Source organism: Microcaecilia unicolor, chromosome 13 (assembly GCF_901765095.1).
Source record: "Microcaecilia unicolor chromosome 13, aMicUni1.1, whole genome shotgun sequence".
Lineage (NCBI taxonomy): Eukaryota > Metazoa > Chordata > Amphibia > Gymnophiona > Siphonopidae > Microcaecilia > Microcaecilia unicolor.
This window is the reverse complement of record NC_044043.1, coordinates 39,289,519-39,312,508: the sequence shown is the minus strand read 5'-3', so window position 1 is coordinate 39,312,508 and position 22,990 is coordinate 39,289,519. Positions and strand designations below refer to the sequence as shown.

General features: G+C 44.2%; 1 protein-coding gene across 1 annotated transcript in view; it reads right to left on the bottom strand.

Annotated features, from left to right (window-relative positions):
* ATP2A3 (ATPase sarcoplasmic/endoplasmic reticulum Ca2+ transporting 3) overlaps window positions 1-22,990 on the bottom strand; it is a 244,389-nt gene that overhangs the window by 82,872 nt on the left and 138,527 nt on the right. Inside the window, exon 8 of the mRNA XM_030222465.1 lies at window positions 17,011-17,475. Coding sequence (XP_030078325.1) covers window positions 17,011-17,475 — 465 coding nt within the window. The remainder of the gene's footprint in view (window positions 1-17,010; window positions 17,476-22,990) is intronic.

Genomic DNA, 22,990 nt, shown 5'->3' with positions numbered 1-22,990 from the left:
ATGGGCGTCCTCGGCTGATAATGGAAAAAAAGAAGGGCGTCCCTGATGAGCACTTGGCCGACTTTACTTGGTCCATTTTTTCTTGCGACCAAGCCTCAAAAAGGTGCCTGAACTGACCAGATGACCACTGGAGGGAATCGGGGATGACCTCCCCTTACTCCCCCAGTGGTCACCAATCCCCTCCCACCCAAAAAAAAAATTAAAAAAACATTTTTTGCCAGCCTCTATGCCAGCCTCAAATGTCATACCCAGCTCCCTGATAGCAGTATGCAGGTCCCTGGAGCAGTTTTAGTGGGTGCAGTGCACTTCAGGCAGGCAGACCCAGGCCCCCCCCCCCACCTGTTACACTTGTGGTGGTAAATGGGAGCCCTTCAAAACCCACCACAAACCCACTGCACCCACATCTAGGTGCCCCCCTTCACCCCTTAGGGCTATGGTAGTGTTGTACAGTTGTGGGTAGTGGGTTTTGGGGGTCTCAGCACCCAAGGTAAGGGAGCTATGCACCTGGGAGCAATTTGTGAAGTCCACTGCAGTGCCCCCTAGGATGCCCGGTTGGTGTCCTGGCATGTCAGGGGGACCAGTACACTACGAATGCTGGCTCCTCCCATGACCAAATGGCTTGGATTGGTCGTTTCTGAGATGGGCATCCTCGGTTTCCATTATCGCTGAAAACCGGGGACGACCATCTCTAAGATCGACCTAAATGTTAAGATTTGGGCGTCCCTGACCGTATTATCGAAACCAAAGATGGATGCCCATCTTGTTTCGATAATACGGGTTTCTCCGCCCCTTCCCGAGGACGTCCTGCGAGGACGCCCTCAGGAAAACTTGGGCGCCCCGTTCGATTATGCCCCTCCACGTTGCCCTGACAATGGCAAGGACAAATCAAACGCGAGTATACATATAAAGTATCGTATACAATATAAAATGAGTTTATCTTGTATTAAAGGTTTGGGAGAAGAGCCAGGTTTTCACCTGCTTCCTGAAGTAGAGGTATTCTTGAGTTCTAAGTAGCTCCTCTGGGAGTAAATTCCAGAGCGTGGGGGTTACCCTTGAGAAGGTTCGCTGGCAGGTTATCACAATTTCTTTTGATTATGGGGCAGATAGTGATGCTCCTTGAGGACTTTAGAGGCAGTGGTGTGCTGGTAAATTTTTAACAGGTTCTCTCCCTGGTCCACCTCTGCGCCCCCCCCCCCCCCAAATAGCACAGCTGGCTATACCTGGGGAGAGAGTGGGAGGGGAAATACATTACTCTCTCCAAGAGAAAAAAAAAATTAAACGCTCCCAGGTTCCAATCTAATTCATGTTTAATGTAGGATAAAAAGCCATAAATAAGTAAATAAATAGATAGAAACTCTGAACGTTGAGCACCTGATTCTCATAACATGATGTCTGTTTTAGAAGTCCTTTACCAGGAGAAAAAAAAATCTCTGCACCAATATAACAGGGTTAGGGTGTCCCTATAACCAGCCCCTCCAAATGACACACCGATTACGATATATAACAAATTACTACCCTACCTATGAAAAGTTATTCCCTTATTACACTTCCTCTGTGTGTGTATGCACAAGCCGGCATGTTTGAAAAAAAAATTTTTTTAACAGTATACAGTCCACAGTCCCCACCTCACCTATTCGAGACCTCCTCCCCCGGTGAAAAGTTATTCTGTTATTATATTTCCTCTGTACACATCCGTATGCACAAGCCGGCATGTTTGAAAATATTTTTTTGAGTATCCTCCCTACGGTCCCCAACCAACCTACTCCAGGCCTCCTCTCCGCTCCCCCAATCCCCTGAACTGCAGGGTCCCAGCACGCATCTAAAGGCAGGCAGGCAGCCACCCTGGTTTTTCTAATGGATTCTTCGGGGCCTGGGCAAGAAAGATCCCCAGTCTTTCCTGCCCGCTGCTGGCGCTGACCCTCCGCTGCCACATCGTCTTTAAAATGGCTGCCGAGACTTACAAGGTCGACCTCACAAGACTCCACGCGGTAATTGTCCCATTAGCGTGTGGTCATTAGCATGTGAGCTCTTAACTACACCTATTTTCTAAGTGTTAAGGGCTCAAGCGCTAAGTGCTAATCGGTTAGCGTGTGATGTAGCTGTGCTAACCGATTAGCGCTGGGCATGCCTACTCTCCGCACCCCCAAACTCACCCCCGTGTTAAAAAAACATTTATTGTTTAGTGTGTGGAAAGCGCGTACAAAGCGTGTGCAGATGCGAAAACTACCACTGGATGCCTGAGCGCACCGCGCGGTAGAGTTTTTTAACCTGTGGTAATCACGCATTAGCACTTACTGTAGCTTAGGAAAAGGACCCCTTTGTGTGTTGGCGTGGTGTGTGTGCACGTGTGTGTGTGCACGTGTGTGTGTGTGTGTTTGTGAACAGAAACCAACTCTCTCTTCTTGAGGTAGTAGTGAACTGACAGGGTATGAGAGTGTTAAATGAACCCTGCTGATTTTATTAAGTAAATATTTAATTTACCAGCTCTAAAGATTCAAGAATAAGATTCATATTCCTGCCATTAGCTCTCGCCTTTATTAAAACTAGGGAACTCCCAACAGTTAAACATTAGCAAAGCCTTGTTCCATGCCATTGAACACACTGATCTTTCCAATATTAGTTAGAAGACTCGGGCATGATTCAATACAGGCCCCACAGGGATTACGGGGACCAGAATGCATCAGAAGGAATTTTAAGAAATGGTTACTATGGTGACTAGTCAAAGACCTAACACTTCGCTGCAACACATTTCAGGGCTATTCAACGACAAAGAGTTAAGTAGGTTTTCATCAGTTTCCACTCAAGAGTCAGGGGCCAAACAGTATTAACAAGGAAGAAAAATTGCTTGCAGGTCAGCCTTGCTTTCACAATTATGGAATCATACATCTTCAGCCAATTAATTCAGAGTTTTAGCTGAAACTTGAATTGAACATGCATAATTTGAGTCAGAAAACTGTACAATCTACATAAGTTCATCAATGATGCCTATAAATAGTTCATCTACTTTTTCACAGCTTTTATTTGAAAGGACAACTTTTTGCTTGTACCACAGAAAAAGCTGTATATCAGATCCAGGACCCTTTAAAGAGCTTTAAAAACATAAAACTTGTCAATAAGGCTGGCCCTTGTGACTCGGCCACAGCATTTTGCATCTTCTGTCAAAACGAAGGTGCATCAAGGAAGGGACTGGCTTGGAGCTCCAGGGTACATCAAACATATCAACGGCAAGTGACCGACTCACCTGCAAATGCGCAGTAGAGTTGGAACGCTGAGAGTGTAGAAGTCCAAGCCTCGCCTTCACCAGCAGTACAGCCCAATAGGGAGGAGGGCTTGGACATGGGCGTGGAAAATCGGAGGAGGAGGGAGCAGGGAGGGAATGAGGGGGCGGAACTGAGGGAAACAGACGCAGCGATGGAGAACTGACGACACGACGACGACGATGGAAAGAGGGGTGGTGACGCCAGGTGGGGGGAACGGCGAAATGGTGGCAGCGGGGATGGCGAAATGGTGGCGGCGGGGACGGTAGGGCACAGGAGGTCACAATCGCGGTGGATGGGAGCCCGAGGATGGAGGGTAGGGGAGAGAACAGTTGATGGACACGGGTGGATGGAGTGGATGGGAGGGGAGAGAGCAGGGTTGGTTGACTAGATTGCAACACACGCTAAAACCTAGATCAGTTCCTTTTATCTTGTTTAATTGTACAAAGAACTTACCATGAGTTTAGCCACCCTTCTGTTTATCCCAACTGACTGTGTACCACCCATATTGTCTCCATCTATATATCTGCACTTGGACCCTCGGCTACATGGTAAACTGTATTGTAGAAAATCATTAGCATCATATCTATGTTATTTGAATGTTCTAATGTGTGCGTATTAGATGTTTTGTTAGTATTTATTTATTAGGATTTATTTACCGCCTTTTTGAAGGAATTCACTCAAGGCGGTGTACAGTAAGAATAGATCAAACATGAGCAATAGGCAATTACAGCAGTAAAAATATTCAAGTAACAATACAAAGTATGGCATGGTATGCTACTTGCAATGACTACACAATACGTAATAGAACATTATAATTGATAGTGAAGGGTAAGGCAAAGTATAGATGAGTAAGAAAGTAGGAAGAATTAGAAAGTAAGATGACTGATTTGAAGAAAGTTGTATGTGAGGTCAGAGAGATGGTTAAATATCATCTCAGCTAGGGTAGGAGTGGATAAACATGTCCCGCTGCAGTATGTGCAGCCCGAGTCAATCCTTGTGTGTGTGTGAGTGTTATGCTGACATTGAGGGGCATAATCGAACGCGAACGCCTATCTCCATGGGCATCTATGTCCGAAAACGGGTATGTGAAGAGGCGGGCAGACTGTATTTTCGAAAAAATGGACGTTTTTCAGCTGGGCGTTTGTTTCTTTTAGCGATAATGGAAACTAAAAACGCCCAGCTCAAAAACGTCCTAATCCGAGCCATTTGGTCGTGGGAGGGGCCACGATTCGTAGTATACTCGCCCCCCTGACATGCCAAGACACCAACTGGGCACCCTAGAGGTCAGTGCGGTGGACTTCAGACAACGCTCCCACATGCAACGCTCCCACCCCTTACCACGGGTACTGAGCACCCAACCCCTCTCTCCCAAAACCCACTACCCACAAATGTACAACACTACCATAGCTCTTAGGGGTGAAGGGGGCACCTACATGTGGGTACAGTGGGTTTTGGAGGCCTCCCATTTACCAGCACAAGTGGTACAGGTAGGGGGGATGGGCCTGGGTCCACCTGGCTGAAGTGCACTGCGGTACCCACTAAAAGTGCTCCAGGGACCTGCATACACGCAGGCCTCTAGGACTTGTTGCTGCTATATAACATTGGCACACCAGTTGACACCTGAAGACTAATCTCTCCGAAAACGTCCTTTATTGGAATAAGCACGCTTACTCACAGTTAACTGCAGATCAGAGGTTGTGCCCCACTGACAACGAGTCTCCCTGGTACTGAGATGAGCAGTAGGTCAGAGCTGGCAGAATGCTGTACAATGCCCTCTTTTAGCCACATTCAAGGTAAGAACTAAGTTCTGTAAGGTGGCCAACACGTGAAAGGGATCTAAAACTGGCTTACAAAAATAGCCACTACCTCATGGACTACCGGAAACAAAACAGGGCACACTCTGACCCAGTAAGCAGGGGGAAAAGCACCATGGGAGTAGAGTCTACCAACTACCAACATCGTGAGCATTTGCCACAAGCTAGTGGAATCAGGGAGCCCAATACCCTACACCCACCACAATGCATTGCTGATGTGACTCTGCAGTTTGCATAACAGAAAAGGTGTCCCACTCACCCGAGAGCCACATCAGAACCAGGGAAAGGCTGTCACAGGATAGAACACATTCTGCTGTCATGGAGGTGGGTACGGCATTTGAGGCTGGCATAGAGGCTGGAAAAAAAGTTTTTAAAGTGGGGGGTTTTTTGGTGGGAGGGGGTTAGTGACCACTGGGGGAGTCCGGGGAGGTCATCCCCGATTCCCTCCAGTGGTCATCTGGGCAGTTGGGGCACTTTTTTGGGACTTGTTCGTGAAAAAAAAGTGTCCACAAAAAGTGACCCAAAATCGCAGTAGAAACGCCTTTTTTTTCAATTATCAGCTAAAGACACCCATCTCTCTTCGGCCGATAACCATGCCCCAGTTCCGCCTTCACCACTCTCCGACACGCCCCCATCAACTTTACCCGTTTCCGTGACAGACTGCAGTTGGAAACACCCAAAATCTGCTTTCGATTATACCGATTTGGGCGCCCACGGGAGAAAGACGCCCTTCTCCCGATTTGGGTCGCAATATAGGCGTTTTTCTCTTTCGATTATAAGCAGGATTGTATTATAGCTCTGTTATTTGAATTTCAGTGCTGTCAAATATGTATATTTTTGATCCTGTTTCATGGTAGTCCTATTATTAGGTTTCAAATTACTGTTTTTTTCAAGTTTACCTCATTTATTTTATTTATGTTTATTCTTGGATATTTTACTATTGTTATGCTGTTAACAAATTTGTAAATCTTATGTTAAACTGTGCCTGCTGTACACCACTTTGCGTGAATTTCTTCATAGAGGCGGGTAATAAATCTCAATAATTAAAAAAAATCATAATAAAATCTACATAAACCTAAAACAATCACTCCAATAATACACTGAAGAATTCTTACAAATCATAGCAGATCATAATTATAATGCTTAGGGGATCGATTATTCAGTGATTTAACCAGGGGGAAGAGGCTCCTGCCCTGATAAATTCCTTGTGTGGGGCTATCTGGCTTTCAACGACAAAGAGTTAAGTAGGTTTTCATCAGTTTCCACTCAAGAGTCAGGGGCCAAACAGTATTAACAAGGAAGAAAAATTGCTTGCAGTTCAGCCTTGCTTTCACAATTATGGAATCATACATCTTCAGCCAATTAATTCAGAGTTTTAGCTGAAACTTGAATTGAACATGCATAATTTGAGTCAGAAAACTGTACAATCTACATAAGTTCATCAATGATGCCTATAAATAGTTCATCTACTTTTTCACAGCTTTTATTTGAAAGGACAACTTTTTGCTTGTACCACAGAAAAAGCTGTATATCAGATCCAGGACCCTTTAAAGAGCTTTAAAAACATAAAACTTGTCAATAAGGCTGGCCCTTGTGACTCGGCCACAGCATTTTGCATCTTCTGTCAAAACGAAGGTGCATCAAGGAAGGGACTGGCTTGGAGCTCCAGGGTACATCAAACATATCAACGGCAAGTGACCGACTCACCTGCAAATGCGCAGTAGAGTTGGAACGCTGAGAGTGTAGAAGTCCAAGCCTCGCCTTCACCAGCAGTACAGCCCAATAGGGAGGAGGGCTTGGACATGGGCGTGGAAAATCGGAGGAGGAGGGAGCAGGGAGGGAATGAGGGGGCGGAACTGAGGGAAACAGACGCAGCGATGGAGAACTGACGACACGACGACGACGATGGAAAGAGGGGTGGTGACGCCAGGTGGGGGGAACGGCGAAATGGTGGCAGCGGGGATGGCGAAATGGTGGCGGCGGGGACGGTAGGGCACAGGAGGTCACAATCGCGGTGGATGGGAGCCCGAGGATGGAGGGTAGGGGAGAGAACAGTTGATGGACACGGGTGGATGGAGTGGATGGGAGGGGAGAGAGCAGGGTTGGTTGACGGTGGGAGGCCGTAGGAAAACAAAAAACTAGCCTGTTGTTACGGGCTTAACGGCTAGTAAGAACATAAAAATAACCATACTGGGTCACACCAATGGTGCATCTAGCTCAGTATCCTGTTTCCAACAGTGGTCAATCCAGGTCACAAATACCTGGCAAAAACCCAAATAGTAGCAACAATCCATGCTACCAATCCCAGGCAAGCAGTGGTTTCCCCATGTCTATTTCTATAGCAGATTGTGGACTTTTCCTCCAGGAACTTGGTAGGAGAAGATTGGTATGCTTTCATTTTAAAACAATAGGAAACACCAATAAAATGTTCCATTTTGTGATTGCTTTCAGTCTGAAATGACAAAAATAAATTGCAGTTCATGAACACATCCTAACTAGGCAGTGTGTTTTTTCTAGCAAAAAAGGTGCCGGTACTCAAATGCTAGGCCATCCTTCAGGGGTGGGGTGATCACTGAAGGACCCACCCCACAATAGCCAGGGGCCCCTGCAACCAGTCACAGAATCTATGACGAGGCAGAATTGGTGTGTAAAGACTGAATTCTTTCATTAAAACTTGGGGTCCATGGGTCAATTTTATCAGAAAAGGTGCCGGTACTCAGTACCCCCAAGTACCCCCTCAAAAAAAGCCCTGTAACTAGGAAACCTACCAGTTCTCCTACTCCTGAGTCAGTGCATCTTTTGGAGTTCTTGCTGGTTTGATATTTGTGGCTAGTTCATCAAGGAAATTGATATCATGGAACTATATTTGATTGGATCGTTTTTGAACAAAATGGAGACGAACACTAATGATGTAGATGATTATATACACAGAAATTTAAGTTTATTAAAACTTGACATACCATTAAACTTGAACAGGTCATAGTAGTTTACATAAAAATATCATAAAAATAAAAATAAAGAAGGGGGTCCACCATGAAATCTTCAACTGGTTGGTAAAACCAATCACTGTATTTTCATCAATCCATACTTATAACTTTAACTTTAATCTTCCTTCAATATAAATGTTTTTATCACTTTTTATCATTTTTTTTTACTTAAAATGAAACTTCTTATTGGGAGATGTGAAGGAAGCCAAGAGCTCAAATTAAGGGGATTGAACCTTGAAGCAGCAACCGGAGTAACATGAATTCATGTCGGTGATTAATCCCCAATAAGTTGCATTTTTTAAGTAAAAAATTACAGAAAGTGATAAAAAAACATTTACATTGAAGGAAGATGAAAGTTAAAGTTATAAATATGGACTGATGAAGATACAGTGATTGGTTTTACCAACCAGTTGAAGATCTCATGGCGAATGAGAATCACTACTGATGGTCCATTACCTACATAAGTAAAAGTTAAAGGATACAACTCTGGTGCATGTACAAGTATGGCTGAAATACCAACATACATCTGTATGTGCTGGTACATATATGTTTACGTTGCCATTTGAACCGTTGATATTTTAGATGTTGATGCTTGTGAAATGGATGCTTCTGCCACATATAAACACTGCAGATATGTCCAGTAGTGGATGAATTTTTAAAAAGCTCTATATCAGCAGATCCTGTTCTAAAATAATGACAGAACTCAACATGCCCTCACCTAAACTTCTCAATTCAGATTCATACATCTTTTCTAAAAATGTCAGTCCACATATTTACATTTTAACACAGATGGGGATCAATATTTTTTGTTAGAGTCCCAGCTACAGGTTTTGCAGAACATAACCAGCAATTTCCAAGTTTTTTTTCTTTACAGATCCTTTTTGTTTCTTGAGACAACTGCCCGAGCCCAAAGTGAGGTGACCTACTACTACTGCTATTTAGCATTTCTATAGCGCTACAAGGCATACGCAGCGCTGCACCTCCCTTGCCTCATCCTCTGACCGGAGCTCTGAGGGGGCTCTCTCTTTTGGGTGCCTTGATGGGGAGAGGGCACAATTTCATCCTCCCTTGCCTCAGGCTGCAAGTTTCTTTGAGCCACCTCAGGTGCAAAGTTGTATGACTACTAGCATATTTTATAAAATATGCACATATTTTGCAAATTTATTCCTGCTCCACTCATGGAAATGCCTATGCACAGCACTCATATAGGAACATACCATGTTAGCACATGTACTTATAAAATTGCTCCTGTAAGAGCCATTTTCCATAAAGGAGGCAGATCCAGGGAATTTTGGTAGATAAAGAGGGGGGGAGGGGGAGGTTGCACAGTTGGAGCGGGGCGAGGAAGAGGGGAAGAAGCTAAAGTTGGGTGGAGTTGGGTATGTAGTAGATATTTTGGTGTTACAATGGTACTTTGCAGGGGAGAGAGGGAGGGGGTGCTGCTGGAAAAGTTGGGGATTTTATTCTGTATTTGTTGCATGAGGTTCTAAGGTGGGTAAGTGTTTTATTTCCAATTTTCAAAAAAACAACAGTTATTAAAAAAAAATAAGAAAAGAAAAATGTTTTATAAATTGTCCCTTGTGACCTGAACAAAATGCTGAGCTCAATGGATCTCAGTCTCACCTAGCATGGATGTTCTTATGTTCTTACAGTCTAGTGAAGACAAAACAAGAACCTTTCAGCTGAAGGCTGCAAGGTCATAAATGAGAAGAATTAAAGTAGGTGGCTACAAGAGGGATTATTTCAAGGATATTAATTTAGTATCATGAAATAGGATGTTGGAATCTGTAAATATTTCGAGAATTCTGGTCATCTGTAATTTGTTAGGCATTAGAGAATGGCACGGGGACAAAGCTTGTCTCCGTCCCTGTGGGTTCTGTCTCCGTCCCCACCCCATCCCCACAGGTTCTGTCTCCGTCCCCGCCCCGTCCCCGCAGGCCCTGTCCCCGTCCTGTGGGCTCTGTTCTCATCTGCAGAAGCCTCGAACACTTATGATTTTATATTTAAATCTTTTTATTAAAATGTAAAAAGGAACAATATGCTGTGCAGCTGTTGTGTATAAATTACAAATAGAGAACAATAATGACAATGAGCAGCTATAATAACCCTCCTTCCCACCACCCTCTACCCTTCCAACCCCAACAATAGGTGATTTCTACTACACCAAGGAATCCTAATTCACACTGTTAAAATGTCCGGGGGTATAAAATACAACCCGTTCTATATGCCCTAAAGGGGAAAAATATGCCCTATAAAGCACTGTTATTTTTTTTAATCTTTGGATAAATAAGAAATCAACAACAATCTCAGGATTCAATTTAGCTCTCCTGTCTTCCACAGTCCTTCCTGGAATAGAACTTGTCTTCTTAGAAGATGTGCTGGTAGCAGGATGTACAGGATCTCCCATGCAAATTTTTCTAGTTGTGGCCAGTATTTATTTGTTTGCTTGTTTTTACAAAAAAATCAAAATATCTTTGTAGGCATCACTCAAACATAAATAACAGTCCAGTTCATTAACAGGCTTAAAGTAGAAAATGACATGAAGACAAAGTTTGTCCCCTGTCCCCGTCCCTGTGGGCTCTGTCCCCATCCCTGCCCCATCCCCGTGTGATCTGTCCCCGTCCCCACCCTGTTCCCGTGGGATCTGTCCCCGCCCCGTCCCCACGGTTACTGCGGTTTCCCGTCCCCGTGTCATTCTCTATTAGGCATCTCTATCTCTATATCCACCCTGGTTCTATTTAACAACTGAGAAACGGACTCCCAGCCTTGAGGCCACATATTTGAACAGTGTGTATTAACAAGAGGAATTAATAGATAGAAAAAAATCTATTTGTTTTAAGATGTGCAAATGGACAACAGAGAGGGCTGAAGCCTTCACCTGATTCTGACTACTACAAATGAAAATTTGGACCCCCCCCCCCCCCCCCAAAAAAAAAAAATCTACCCAGAAACTGTTGCACAAAGACAAACAATAACAAATTCTTGCAAAGTTTATTCACAGAGGAGCTTGCTTATTCGCTTACTTGCGCTAAGGTTTTGAACAGAACGTGTGTAACAAGTTAAAGTGCAAAGCAGCTACACTAAGAGGCCTTTTTACACAGTGGCAGTAAGCCCAACACGGGTTTACCACATGCTAATCTGAAGCTACTGCCGACCCAGTCTGGGCGCTGGCGGTAGTTCTGGCCCTAATGCCATTTCCCGTACTGGGGAAAACAGGGCTGTATTTTTTAGCGTGGCGCGAGCCAATGTTTGGTGCACTGGTTGCTGATCATTGGGGAGAAATTGGTTTAGCATGCATTTGCATGCTACTTGCGCTAAGAGCCTTGTTCTGCATGCATTTGCATGATAGTTGCGTTCAGAGCCCGCAAGCACATTGTTTCACGCACTCTGGGGCTCTGATCATGGGGCGGTAGCAAACGCAGGAGATAGTATGGCACTAACAGCCTCTAGAGCCTGCGTTTGCTTCTGATCATTGGCCCGTGAGGCAGGTACAAATTTCTTGCCCCGAGTGCTCCACTCTCATGCACTTGATTCCCTTCCTTTCTGAATTATGCCATTCAGTTTTGCTGAAAGCACACCTCATTTCAGAGGGCAGTCACAAATCTCCACTTTGCCTGCTCCAGCAACCTCTGCTCTACATTTCCAAAAGTGCCATGGTCTCTGTTTTCAGCAAGAAATGATGACTTTCAAAAAGGTACCTTAATCAGCTTATTAAATGAGCTTAAAATCTTAAGGGATTTTTCCACTGCCCCCCTCTGATTTAGAGCTGCTGCTGGTCTCTAGTGCTTCTGGACTCCCACTCTGATTATGCAGATGCCAGATGAGCTGCTTGCTTTGCTCCTGCATATCACCAAGGAAACTACGGCATGCCAGCCAGAGGTATTCCAAAAGCAGATTATTCCACTGGCGTTCTGTTTGTTTGCCAAACATAGATGACTGCTTGTGGCATCATAGTGACTTAGCATAGGACAGCAGATAAGACCTATTAGCCCACTCAGTCTGCCCAGTTTTTCTGGCTACACCACCAGCAGAAGAAACTTGACAACTTGTAGGATAAATTGCTCCTCATCCAGATATCAATATCATCCATTTCTTGCAACAAATGAGATTCCCTGCATGTGTTGGCCATCTCCAGCTCATGATTGCACCATGTACCCGCTCTAGTGCAAAGGTCTTTCTTTCTGCAAACTATTTTGCAGGGTAAGCACTTGTAAAGGCATCACTACCTTCTAAGACTCCAGTTTTCATTCAACTACTTGAGTACTCCAAACCAGTCAGCTATTCTGGATACCCATAATGAATATACACAAGACATACTGATTTGTACACAACAGAAGCAATATACGCAAATCTTTTTTTTTTTTAGGCATAACCATTATGGATATCCTGAAAACCAGGATGAATAGGAGGTATTTCAGGATGGGGATTGAAACAACCCTTTCTAGAATTAAGGCAACTCTTATTGTAACTAAGCAAACAGCAAGATAGAATACATTGCTCATATAACCTAGAGAAAAGAAGGGATGGGAGATATGATATAGACGATGAAATACTTGAAAGGTATTAATATGGAAACACATTTTTTCCAGAGAAGGGGAAATGGTAAAAAAAAACTAGAGGACATGAATTAAGGTTGCGGGACGGTAGACTTAGTAGTAATATCTTTCTCTCTCATGGAGAGGAGAGTCAATGCCTGGAATGCTCTCCCGAGGGAGGTGGTGGAGACAAAATTGGTGACTGACTTCAAAAAGGTGTGGGATGAAAACAGAGGATCCTTAATTACAAAATGGATGGTACAGACAACAAAACTTAAATGCCCGCATGTGTGCTGATGTGCTGAATGGTGCTTACAGGGTGACTCTGGCTGGGAAGAACTTATATTGTCTGTAATGGCAAGACAGTTTAGGATGAGCTGGAGAGGGCTTCAATAGCAACTCAAGTAGCTGGAACATGAGGACAGTGCCATGTGGACTTCTACGTCTGTGTCCTGTATATGACAAGCCAGACTGGGATAGGCTGGAGTGGGCTTTGATGACAACTCCAGCATTTGGAATGTAAGGACAGTGCCGGGCAGACGTCTATGCTCTATGTCCCAGAAACTGTAAAGGAAGACCAAAATCAAGTATTTTATACCACAGTTTAATCATGAAGTGATAAGGAATGTGACTGTTGGGCACGCTGGATGGCCCTTTCAGGTCTTTATCTGCCGTTATCTATCACGTCAATTGATGTGTTTGATACTTGCATATCTGGTACCGTTCTAAGACTCTCCTCTTACTCTGTCTATAGTGAGTCCATAGGGACCACAAAGCCAGAAAAACAAACAGTTCTCACCATTGTTTAACAACTCAGTGGGAGTTTTCTTTGTACCACTACAATAACCAAAGACAACGCTGCAGGAAATATATATTTACTTTTCACTAAACATTTTATATTAGTTGCAACAGACTAACCTTGAACAGAATAACCTTAAATATATTTTCCAAGTGAGTTAATTATATCTATGCCTTTAAATACACTCAGCTACCACACTTGGTTAAAGTTTGTTCCTAAGATCCATTTTTGAAACTTTGCTTCCTTTTATATTTCCTTTCAGCTAGTCTGAAGCTCTGGGATATTACTGAATTCTTTATTCCCTCTCTTTCTATAAAGCCTTCTTCTTCTAGCCCTCATCTCTATTTTTTCTCTGTAGCATGAGTACATTTCTTCTGCTTCACAAACATAATATAAAGCTTTCTTCATGAATACCACTAAGACCTCTTTAGGAAGCAGCCATGATGGCCAAGGCCTCAATTGATCACGAGGTCTAGACTCAAAAGGGAAATACTCTAATATTCTACCTTACATCTTCAATCCTTTCATAGCTGCTCCATGCATTTGCATAGATTATGGAATACATTCATTAAAAAAAAATGAAATTTACTTAATTCTTATAGACACAGTACCTGAAAGGTAAGAAGGAACCGAAAAGCACATATCGACTCAACAAGATGTCATAGGAGTCCTTTTATCAAGCCGTATTAGAAATGGGCTGGTGAAGCGATTAGTGTGTGGGTCTGCCACGTGCTCTGGCCACTTTCTAGCATGGCTGAAAAATGGCCATGCACTAATTTCCCCATTAGCACGTGGCCATTACTGCTTGTAGCCCTTACCACCACCTATTTAGGAGGTGCTAAGAGCTCCCGTGCTACTCATGTGGTAATCGGGTAGCATGCAGTAATGTGCCCACTCTACCCACATTAGCACAGGCACACTTACTCTCCACCCCCAGACACATCTCCTGTGGCAAAAATAAAAAAATATTTTTTACCACGGGAGTAGTGTGTGCTGCTGGCCAAACTACACCTCAAGCATATCCCATGGCAGTGCGCTTTTACTGCATGGTAGGCCCGTGTTAGGCCTACCACACCTTCGCAAAAGGGCCCCATAGTTTCTTAAAGGTAAGATTACTCATTTGTCAGTAGCCAATGTAACAAGTGGGCCAACATTCAAACAAAATTATATGTTCACTGGTGGCTAGTCAACATATTATTTCCCTATTTGTTTATTTTAGAATGTATATGGATAGGATCAGACTGAAAATATGATTCAAGAGACCAGGGGCGTAGCTACATGGGGCCATGGGCCCCCACAGATTACGCCCTGGCCCCTCTACATTTGAACCCCCTCACTGCTGCCCATCCCGCCGCCGCATCAGGTACCTTGTTTGCTGGCAGGGGTCCCCAAACCCCGCCAGCCGAAGGGGTCCCCAAATCCCGCCAGCCGAAGAGTCTTCTTCAGCGCTAGTCGACTCTGGCGCCTTCGTTGTGTGATCATCTGTTTCTGACGCCTTACGTCCTGCACGGTGCATGTAGCCCTGTGCAAAACGTAAGGCATCAGAAACAGATGATCACACAATGAAGGCGCCGGAGTCGACTGGCGCTGAAGAAGCCTCTTTGGCTGGTGGAGACTGGGGACCCCCGTAAGCAAACAAGGTACCTGATGCAGTGGCGGAGCGGGCGGTGGTGGCGACGGTTTGCAAAGGCGCTGTAGTCGACTGGCACTGAAGAAGACTCTTCGGCTGGCGGGGATTGGGGACCCCCGCCAGCAAACAAGGTACCTGATGCGGCGGCGGGGGTTTGTGAAGGCGCCGGAGTCGACCGGAGCTGAAGAAGACTCTTCAGCTGCCAGGGATTTGGGACCCCCGCCAGCAAACAAGGTACCTGATGTGGCGGCGGTGGGGGGTCTGCAGCTAAACAGTGCCCTCCCAACTCGAGCTCTGCCCCCCTCTTCCACCGAGGTCTGGCTCCGTCCCTGCAATAGACTGACAGTAGCCGTATAAGAAAGGACAGAGTTCGAGGCAGCGTGAAAATTTCTCACTAAGCAGATAACTTACACGTTCAGCTTAGGCCTTCTATATTGGTAGGCCTAAACTAAAAGCATAGTGCCAGCAAAGTGACCACACTGTGCGTACATTCAGTACTGCCACCTAGACAAATAATGGCACCAAACATGGGGGCAATTCTACAAAGAAGTGCCTCCTTTTCGTTCCCCAATGCATCGCGGTGAGTGCCAATTCTATAATGGAATCAGAATGCCCCAATTTCATTATAGAATACTAACGCAGACCAAGACTGGCACACCTAAAAGGAAGGCATGTCCATTTATGTCAAGTCAATGGCAGGCAAATTTAATGTCCAAATTGACAGCCTTGCGCACAGGTCAATTGGGATCCTACCGTCGCATCTGGGAACCTTATATCCAGTGGTCTGCAGGACCTGGTCCTTCCTTGTTGACACATTAATCTCGGTTCCTGAAGACAATAGCAGGCGTATGGGAGGGGGGGTGGGGAGGGAGGGAAGAGGGAGGTGGGACGGAGAACATTGATTGTAATGTTATTTTGTTGTGAATGATTAGCACTGGAGATGTTTTCCAGCTGATTGTTTTATTGTATATTGCTAAATTTCAAAAATAAAGGTTTAAAAAAAAAAAAAGTCAATGGCAGGCATGTGAGCACACCAAAATGTGCCATTCAACATATGCATTTGATAAGATGTGTGCATTGATGGAGGATACCCTCATGGCCCACCCATGCCCTGCCCACATCATGTACCACCCCCCCCCCCCCTCCTTGGCAGAATAGCGCCTAGTGCGAGAGTGCACATATAGGCGTCTTCTTGTATGCACAAGGCGTGAGTACCTGCTGTATGCCATTTCTAGAATTGCTTTGCACATATATTTATTTACACACTGACACTTAAATTAATATGACCAATGTGTACAAGGCCTTAAATTATAAAACACTTCGTTCTGGATGTCAAACTGTATGCCCTTAGTAAAACATTGCAATTTTTCACTGCTCATGTTGTGGCAAAGTCCACACAATTGTGCATCAAAGTGAAACGGCATATGTACCTGCACTCTGAAAATTGTCAAATGAAAATAACACCTGTAGACAGTGCTGTACAGATACATGCAAGTTCCATTAAGCTTACAATCTAGTCAAGACAAACAAAAATACACAATAAACCAGAATATATGTGAACTGCATTATAGATATATGGTTAAAATTTAAAGGTAGGCTCTAAAAAGGTTAGTTTTCAGACTGCAATTGTTGAGAACCAGAGGGGAAAGACGTATATTCCGGGCATGAAAGCACAGAGTCAGAATTTGGCATTAGAGCAAAAGGACAAATTTTTCTGACAAGCAATGAATGTAGTTTTGAAAAAACAAAGTGCACTTGACTTGTTGCAATCCCCCAGCAATATCTCAGCTCAATGCAAGTAGAAGTATATGCATTGTAGAACAATCTACGAACTTTGGGATATCTTCAAATTGCCCATTTCTATGACCAATCAAGCTGTTTTATCTGTGGATAAACTGCTTTGAAAATTACCCTTCGCAGCAGTAAAGCAAAACTTTATCCTCAAAATGGCTAAGGGAAAAAAAAAAGCAGCTCCATGCACTTACCCGGCAGACAGACATTTGATTGGTGGTCAGTGTGCCAGTCTTGTCAGAACAGATGACCGACGTGCAGCCCAGTGTTTCTACAGAAGGAAGGCTTCTCACTATTGCATTTTTCTTGGCCATGCGTCGTGTACCCAGTGCCAGACAGGTGGTGATCACAGCAGGAAGACCCTCGGGAATGGCAGCCACAGCTAAAGCCACAGCAATTTTGAAATAGTAGATAGCACCACGAAACCAAGAGCCTCCATGGACTGGGTCATTAAAGTGACCGATGTTAATAACCCAGACAGCCACGCAGACAAGGGAAATGACCTTAGAGAGCTGCTGGCCAAATTCATCCAACTTCTGCTGCAGTGGGGTCTTCTCTGGTTCAGTTGCAGCCATCTGGTTTCTGATCTTCCCTATCTCTGTGAACACTCCAGTAGCCACGACAACCCCAACGGCCTTACCAGCTGCGATATTGGTGCCCTAAAAAAAATGAATTCTATTTATCATATCTTGAATCCAATATGAAAAATCATGGGTTTCCATTTGTCCCCAGTAATGAATAGCATGAGATAGCATTTTGTACAACAAAGACAAGCATATGCAAATCTATCTAGGATGTTAATATGTAGCTGGGGAGGGCAATCTTCATACTCTCTGTGATGCCTTTCAGTACCTTTTTATTTATTTTTTAGATTTGCTCACACCTTTTTCAGTAGTAGCTCAAGGTGAGTTATATTCAGGTACACTGGATATTTCTCTGTCCCAGGAGGGCTCACAATCTAAGTTTGTACCTGAGACAATGGAGGGTTAAGTGACTTGCCCACGATCACAAGGAACAGCAGTGGGATTTGAACTGGCCACCTCTGGATTGCAAGACTGGTGCTCTAACCACTAGGCCACTCCTCCACTCTCCGCCTTGTATCTGCAAGTCTGCAAACTTATTTTCAAAAGGGAAACTGATGAGTTTTCCCTTTTGAAAATCCTGCAATACTGCGGTGCATTTCTAAGGGGCTCAAGTTAATCCCGTCCTTCGGCATCACCCTTGTCCCTGTAAGGTAAGCTGGACAGTGTGAATACTTTATCCCATATACAGAAGAGGGGAAAGGCAGGGCTACCAAGAGGGGTGGGCAAGATTCCCCGGCCTGGCCTCCAAGGAAGGCTTGGTGCTAGTGCTGTGCGATTTACATCAATTCGCCAATCGTTTTTGTAAAAATTGAGCCCCCCCCCCCCATGTACATTTTAAAACAGCTGTTCTTTGCCTGTAGTGAGCACAAGCAGCCTGTGACTGATACAAACTGCTCGCGCCAGCTACACAGCCTTCCCTGTGATGTTTCTGCACAGGTGGGGACAGGTCAGAGGGAAGGCTGTGGGGCTGGAAGGAGCAGTGTGTATCAGTCGCTGGCTGCTCATGCGCACTATTGCGAAAAACTGCTGTTTTAAAAGGTAAGTTGAGGGCCTAGATTTTTTACAAAAATGAGGAAGGGCAGCAGTGGGGGCCTTTGTTTGCCCCAGGCCTTGCTTTGTCTCTCGGCAGCCCTGGGCAAGGTGATAACTTTCAAAGTTTAGAAAATGCTGAGCCCCTAAATTTATGTTCCTACGTTAGCCTCCTAAATTTGTGCCCTATTTTCAGTCAAATTTAGGATAATAAATTGTCCCCACAATGTATAATTCTTGGTTTGCTCTGAATTTCCTTCAAAGGAGATCAATAGAAATCAAACAAAATAAAACATGGAAAAGAAAATAAGATCATACCTTTTTTATTGGACACAACTTAATACATTTCTTGATTAGCTTTCGAAGGTTGCCCTTCTTCGTCAGATCGGAAATAAGCAAACGTGCTAGCTGAGAGTGTATATAAGTGAAAATATTCAAGCATTACTATGACAGTCTGACAGGGTGGGAGGATGGGGGTGGGTAGGAGGTATGCATGGGGACATCAAAGCATATCATTGATATTCTAACAGGATGGGTGTGGATAGGTGAGGGGTGGAGAGAAATATAGCTTTATGGTTTATAATGGGCTAGGAACCCCAGATCCTTGTTAAGTCCTTTCTGTTGGGTGTTAAAATATTCAATCATTCTGACTTCAAAGGTCTTGCGTTCTTGTATGGTTTTAAAGTTACCTTTCAGGATTCTCACTGTGAAGTCACTGGTACAGTGTCCTGGTCCTGTAAAATGCTGACCCACAGGCTGAATATTTTAACACCCAACAGAAAGGACTTAACAAGGATCTGGGGTTCCTAGCCCATTATAAACCATAAAGCTGTATTTCTCTCCACCCCTCACCTATCCACACCCATCCTGTTAGAATATCAATGCTATGTTTTGATGTCCCCATGCATACCTCCTACCCACCCCCATCCTCCCACCCTGTCAGACTGTCATAGTAATGCTTGAATGTTTTCACTTATATACAGTGGGGGAAATAAGTATTTGATCCCTTGCTGATTTTGTAAGTTTGCCCACTGACAAAGACATGAGCAGCCCATAATTGAAGGGTAGGTTATTGGTAACAGTGAGAGATAGCACATCACAAATTAAATCCGGAAAATCACATTGTGGAAAGTATATGAATTTATTTGCATTCTGCAGAGGGAAATAAGTATTTGATCCCTCTGGCAAACAAGACCTAATACTTGGTGGCAAAACCCTTGTTGGCAAGCACAGCGGTCAGACGTCTTCTGTAGTTGATGATGAGGTTTGCACACATGTCAGGAGGAATTTTGGTCCACTCCTCTTTGCAGATCATCTCTAAATCATTAAGAGTTCTGGGCTGTCGCTTGGCAACTCGCAGCTTCAGCTCCCTCCATACGTTTTCAATGGGATTAAGGTCTGGTGACTGGCTAGGCCACTCCATGACCCTAATGTGCTTCTTCCTGAGCCACTCCTTTGTTGCCTTGGCTGTATGTTTTGGGTCATTGTCGTGCTGGAAGACCCAGCCACTACCCATTTTTAAGGCCCTGGCGGAGGGAAGGAGGTTGTCACTCAGAATTGTACGGTACATGGCCCCATCCATTCTCCCATTGATGCGGTGAAGTAGTCCTGTGCCCTTAGCAGAGAAACACCCCCAAAACATAACATTTCCACCTCCATGCTTGACAGTGGGGACGGTGTTCTTTGGGTCATAGGCAGCATTTCTCTTCCTCCAAACACGGCGAGTTGAGTTCATGCCAAAGAGCTCAATTTTTGTCTCATCTGACCACAGCACCTTCTCCTAATCACTCTCGGCATCATCCAGGTGTTCACTGGCAAACTTCAGACGGGCCGTCACATGTGCCTTCCGGAGCAGGGGGACCTTGCGGGCACTGCAGGATTGCAATCCGTTATGTCGTAATGTGTTACCAATGGTTTTCGTGGTGACAGTGGTCCCAGCTGCCTTGAGATCATTGACAAGTTCCCCCCTTGTAGTTGTAGGCTGATTTCTAACCTTCCTCATGATCAAGGATACCCCACGAGGTGAGATTTTGCGTGGAGCCCCAGATCTTTGTCGATTGACAGTCATTTTGTACTTCTTCCATTTTCTTACTATGGCACCAACAGTTGTCTCCTTCTCGCCCAGCGTCTTACTGATGGTTTTGTAGCCCATTCCAGCCTTGTGCAGGTGTATGATCTTGTCCCTGACATCCTTAGACAGCTCCTTGCTCTTGGCCATTTTGTAGAGGTTAGAGTCTGACTGATTCACTGAGTCTGTGGACAGGTGTCTTTCATACAGGTGACCATTGCCGACAGCTGTCTGTCATGCAGGTAACGAGTTGATTTGGAGCATCTACCTGGTCTGTAGGGGCCAGATCTCTTACTGGTTGGTGGGGGATCAAATACTTATTTCCCTCTGCAGAATGCAAATAAATTCATATACTTTCCACAATGTGATTTTCCGGATTTAATTTGTGATGTGCTATCTCTCACTGTTACCAATAACCTACCCTTCAATTATGGGCTGCTCATGTCTTTGTCAGTGGGCAAACTTACAAAATCAGCAAGGGATCAAATACTTATTTCCCCCACTGTACACTGTCAGCTAGCACATTTGCTTATTTTCGATCTGACGAAGAAGGGCAACCTTCGAAAGCTAATCAAGAAATGTATTAAGTTATGTCCAATAAAAAAGGTATCATCTTATTTTCTTTTCCATGTTTTATTTTGTTTGATTTCTATTGATAACCTTAAGAGTGGACTAACACGGCTACCACACTCCTCTACTTCAAAGGAGAGCAACCCTCCAACCCATTAACTTCAGACCTACTGGTTTACTGCTCCTTTGCACAATTAGTATAACTGACTTTCATAATTAATTTTCTAGTAGCTGTAAAGGGGTAAGAACAAGCCTCTGAACTGCAACAAAAAGCTCACTAGGTAGAGATTTTTTGTTGTTGTTGTTAACATTTGTACCCTGTGCTTTCCCACTCATAGCAGGCTCAATGCAGCTTACATGGGGCAATGGAGGGTTAAGTGACTTGCCCAGAGTCACAAGAAGCTGCCTGTGCCTGAAGTGGGAATCAAACTCAGTTCCTCAGGACCAAAGTCTACCACCCTAACCACTAGGCCACTCCTACAGCCCCAGATGCTGTGCTAATTACACTATCATCAGTTCAGAGAACTGAAGGCACCCAACCTCCACATTCCACCATCGATATGTACCTAAAGCATCAACAGGCACAGACCTCCTTTCCTTCAATCCAGAATGACTCCATGAATATTTATTTTAATTTTAATTACACCAGCTATTGAAAAATTGGCTTTCATTAAGACATGTCCTTAGGTATCAGGCGCAAAGAGCCAACTGTTTCAAAGTAAATATATGCCCAGTTCTATTGTTACTTTTTCATAGTGCCCAGAGCTTTCTTACTAACATTTACTAATTCTCCAAGCATTTCAACACTGAGAGAAATGGTCCGTTCTTACAGATAGTTCTGTTCATAAGGTTAGATTGTTTTGATTGAGGAATTACCTCCTTATAGAGAGTTCTGGACCGTTTTATTCTAGAAAATGCAAACAATAAACATCCCAATATAAATGGACAGTCAAAAGAACATAAGAATAGCCATACTAGGTCAGACCAATGGTCCATCTAGCCCAGTATCCTGCTTTCAACAGTGGCCAATCCAGGTCACAAGTACCTGGCAGAATCCCAAAGAGTAACACGATTCCAGAACCCAAAGAGTGGCCAAATTCCAGAATCCCAAAGAGTAGCCGAATTCCATGCTATACAATCCCAGGTACAGCAGTGACTTCCCCATGACTATCTCAATAGACTGATGTTCAGTGGATGTCCTTTTACAACTTCTTTGAAACCTCTCCCCCCCCCACCACCACCATCACCTAAGACAGTAATAGTAGGTGTGTAGTAAGCTGACCAAAAGGCCAACAGACCTCCCAACTTTACTTCCCACCATATAGCCTCAAAGCAATTAGGGGGTAATTCTATAAATGGCCGCCTGGGAGGAGCATATTTTATAAAGAAAAGAGTAGCCATACTGGGTCAGACCAATGGTCCTTCTAGCCTAGTATCCTGTTTTCAGTGTCCAAGCCAGGTCACAAGTACCTGGCAGAAGCCCAATCATTAGCAACATTTCATGCTACCAATCTCAGGGCAAGCAGCTGCTTCCCCATGTCTGTCTCAGTAGCAAACTATGGATTTTTCCTCCAGGAACTTGTCCAAATCTTTTTAAAAACCCAGATACGCTAACCGCCGTTACCACATTCCCTGGCAAAGAGTTCCAGAGCTTAACTTTTCGTTCAGTGAAAAAATATTTCCTCCCATTTGTTTTAAAAGTATTTCCATGCAACTTCCTCTAGTGTCCCCTAGTCTTTGTACTTCTGTAACAAGTTAAAAAACTGACTTACTTCTACTCGTTCTACACCATTCAGGATTTTGTAGACCTCAACAATATCTCCCCACATCCGTCTCTTTTCCAAGCTGAATAGCCCTAACCTCTTTAGCCTTTCCTCACACAAGATGAGTTTCATCCCCTTTATCATTTTGGTTGCCCTTCTT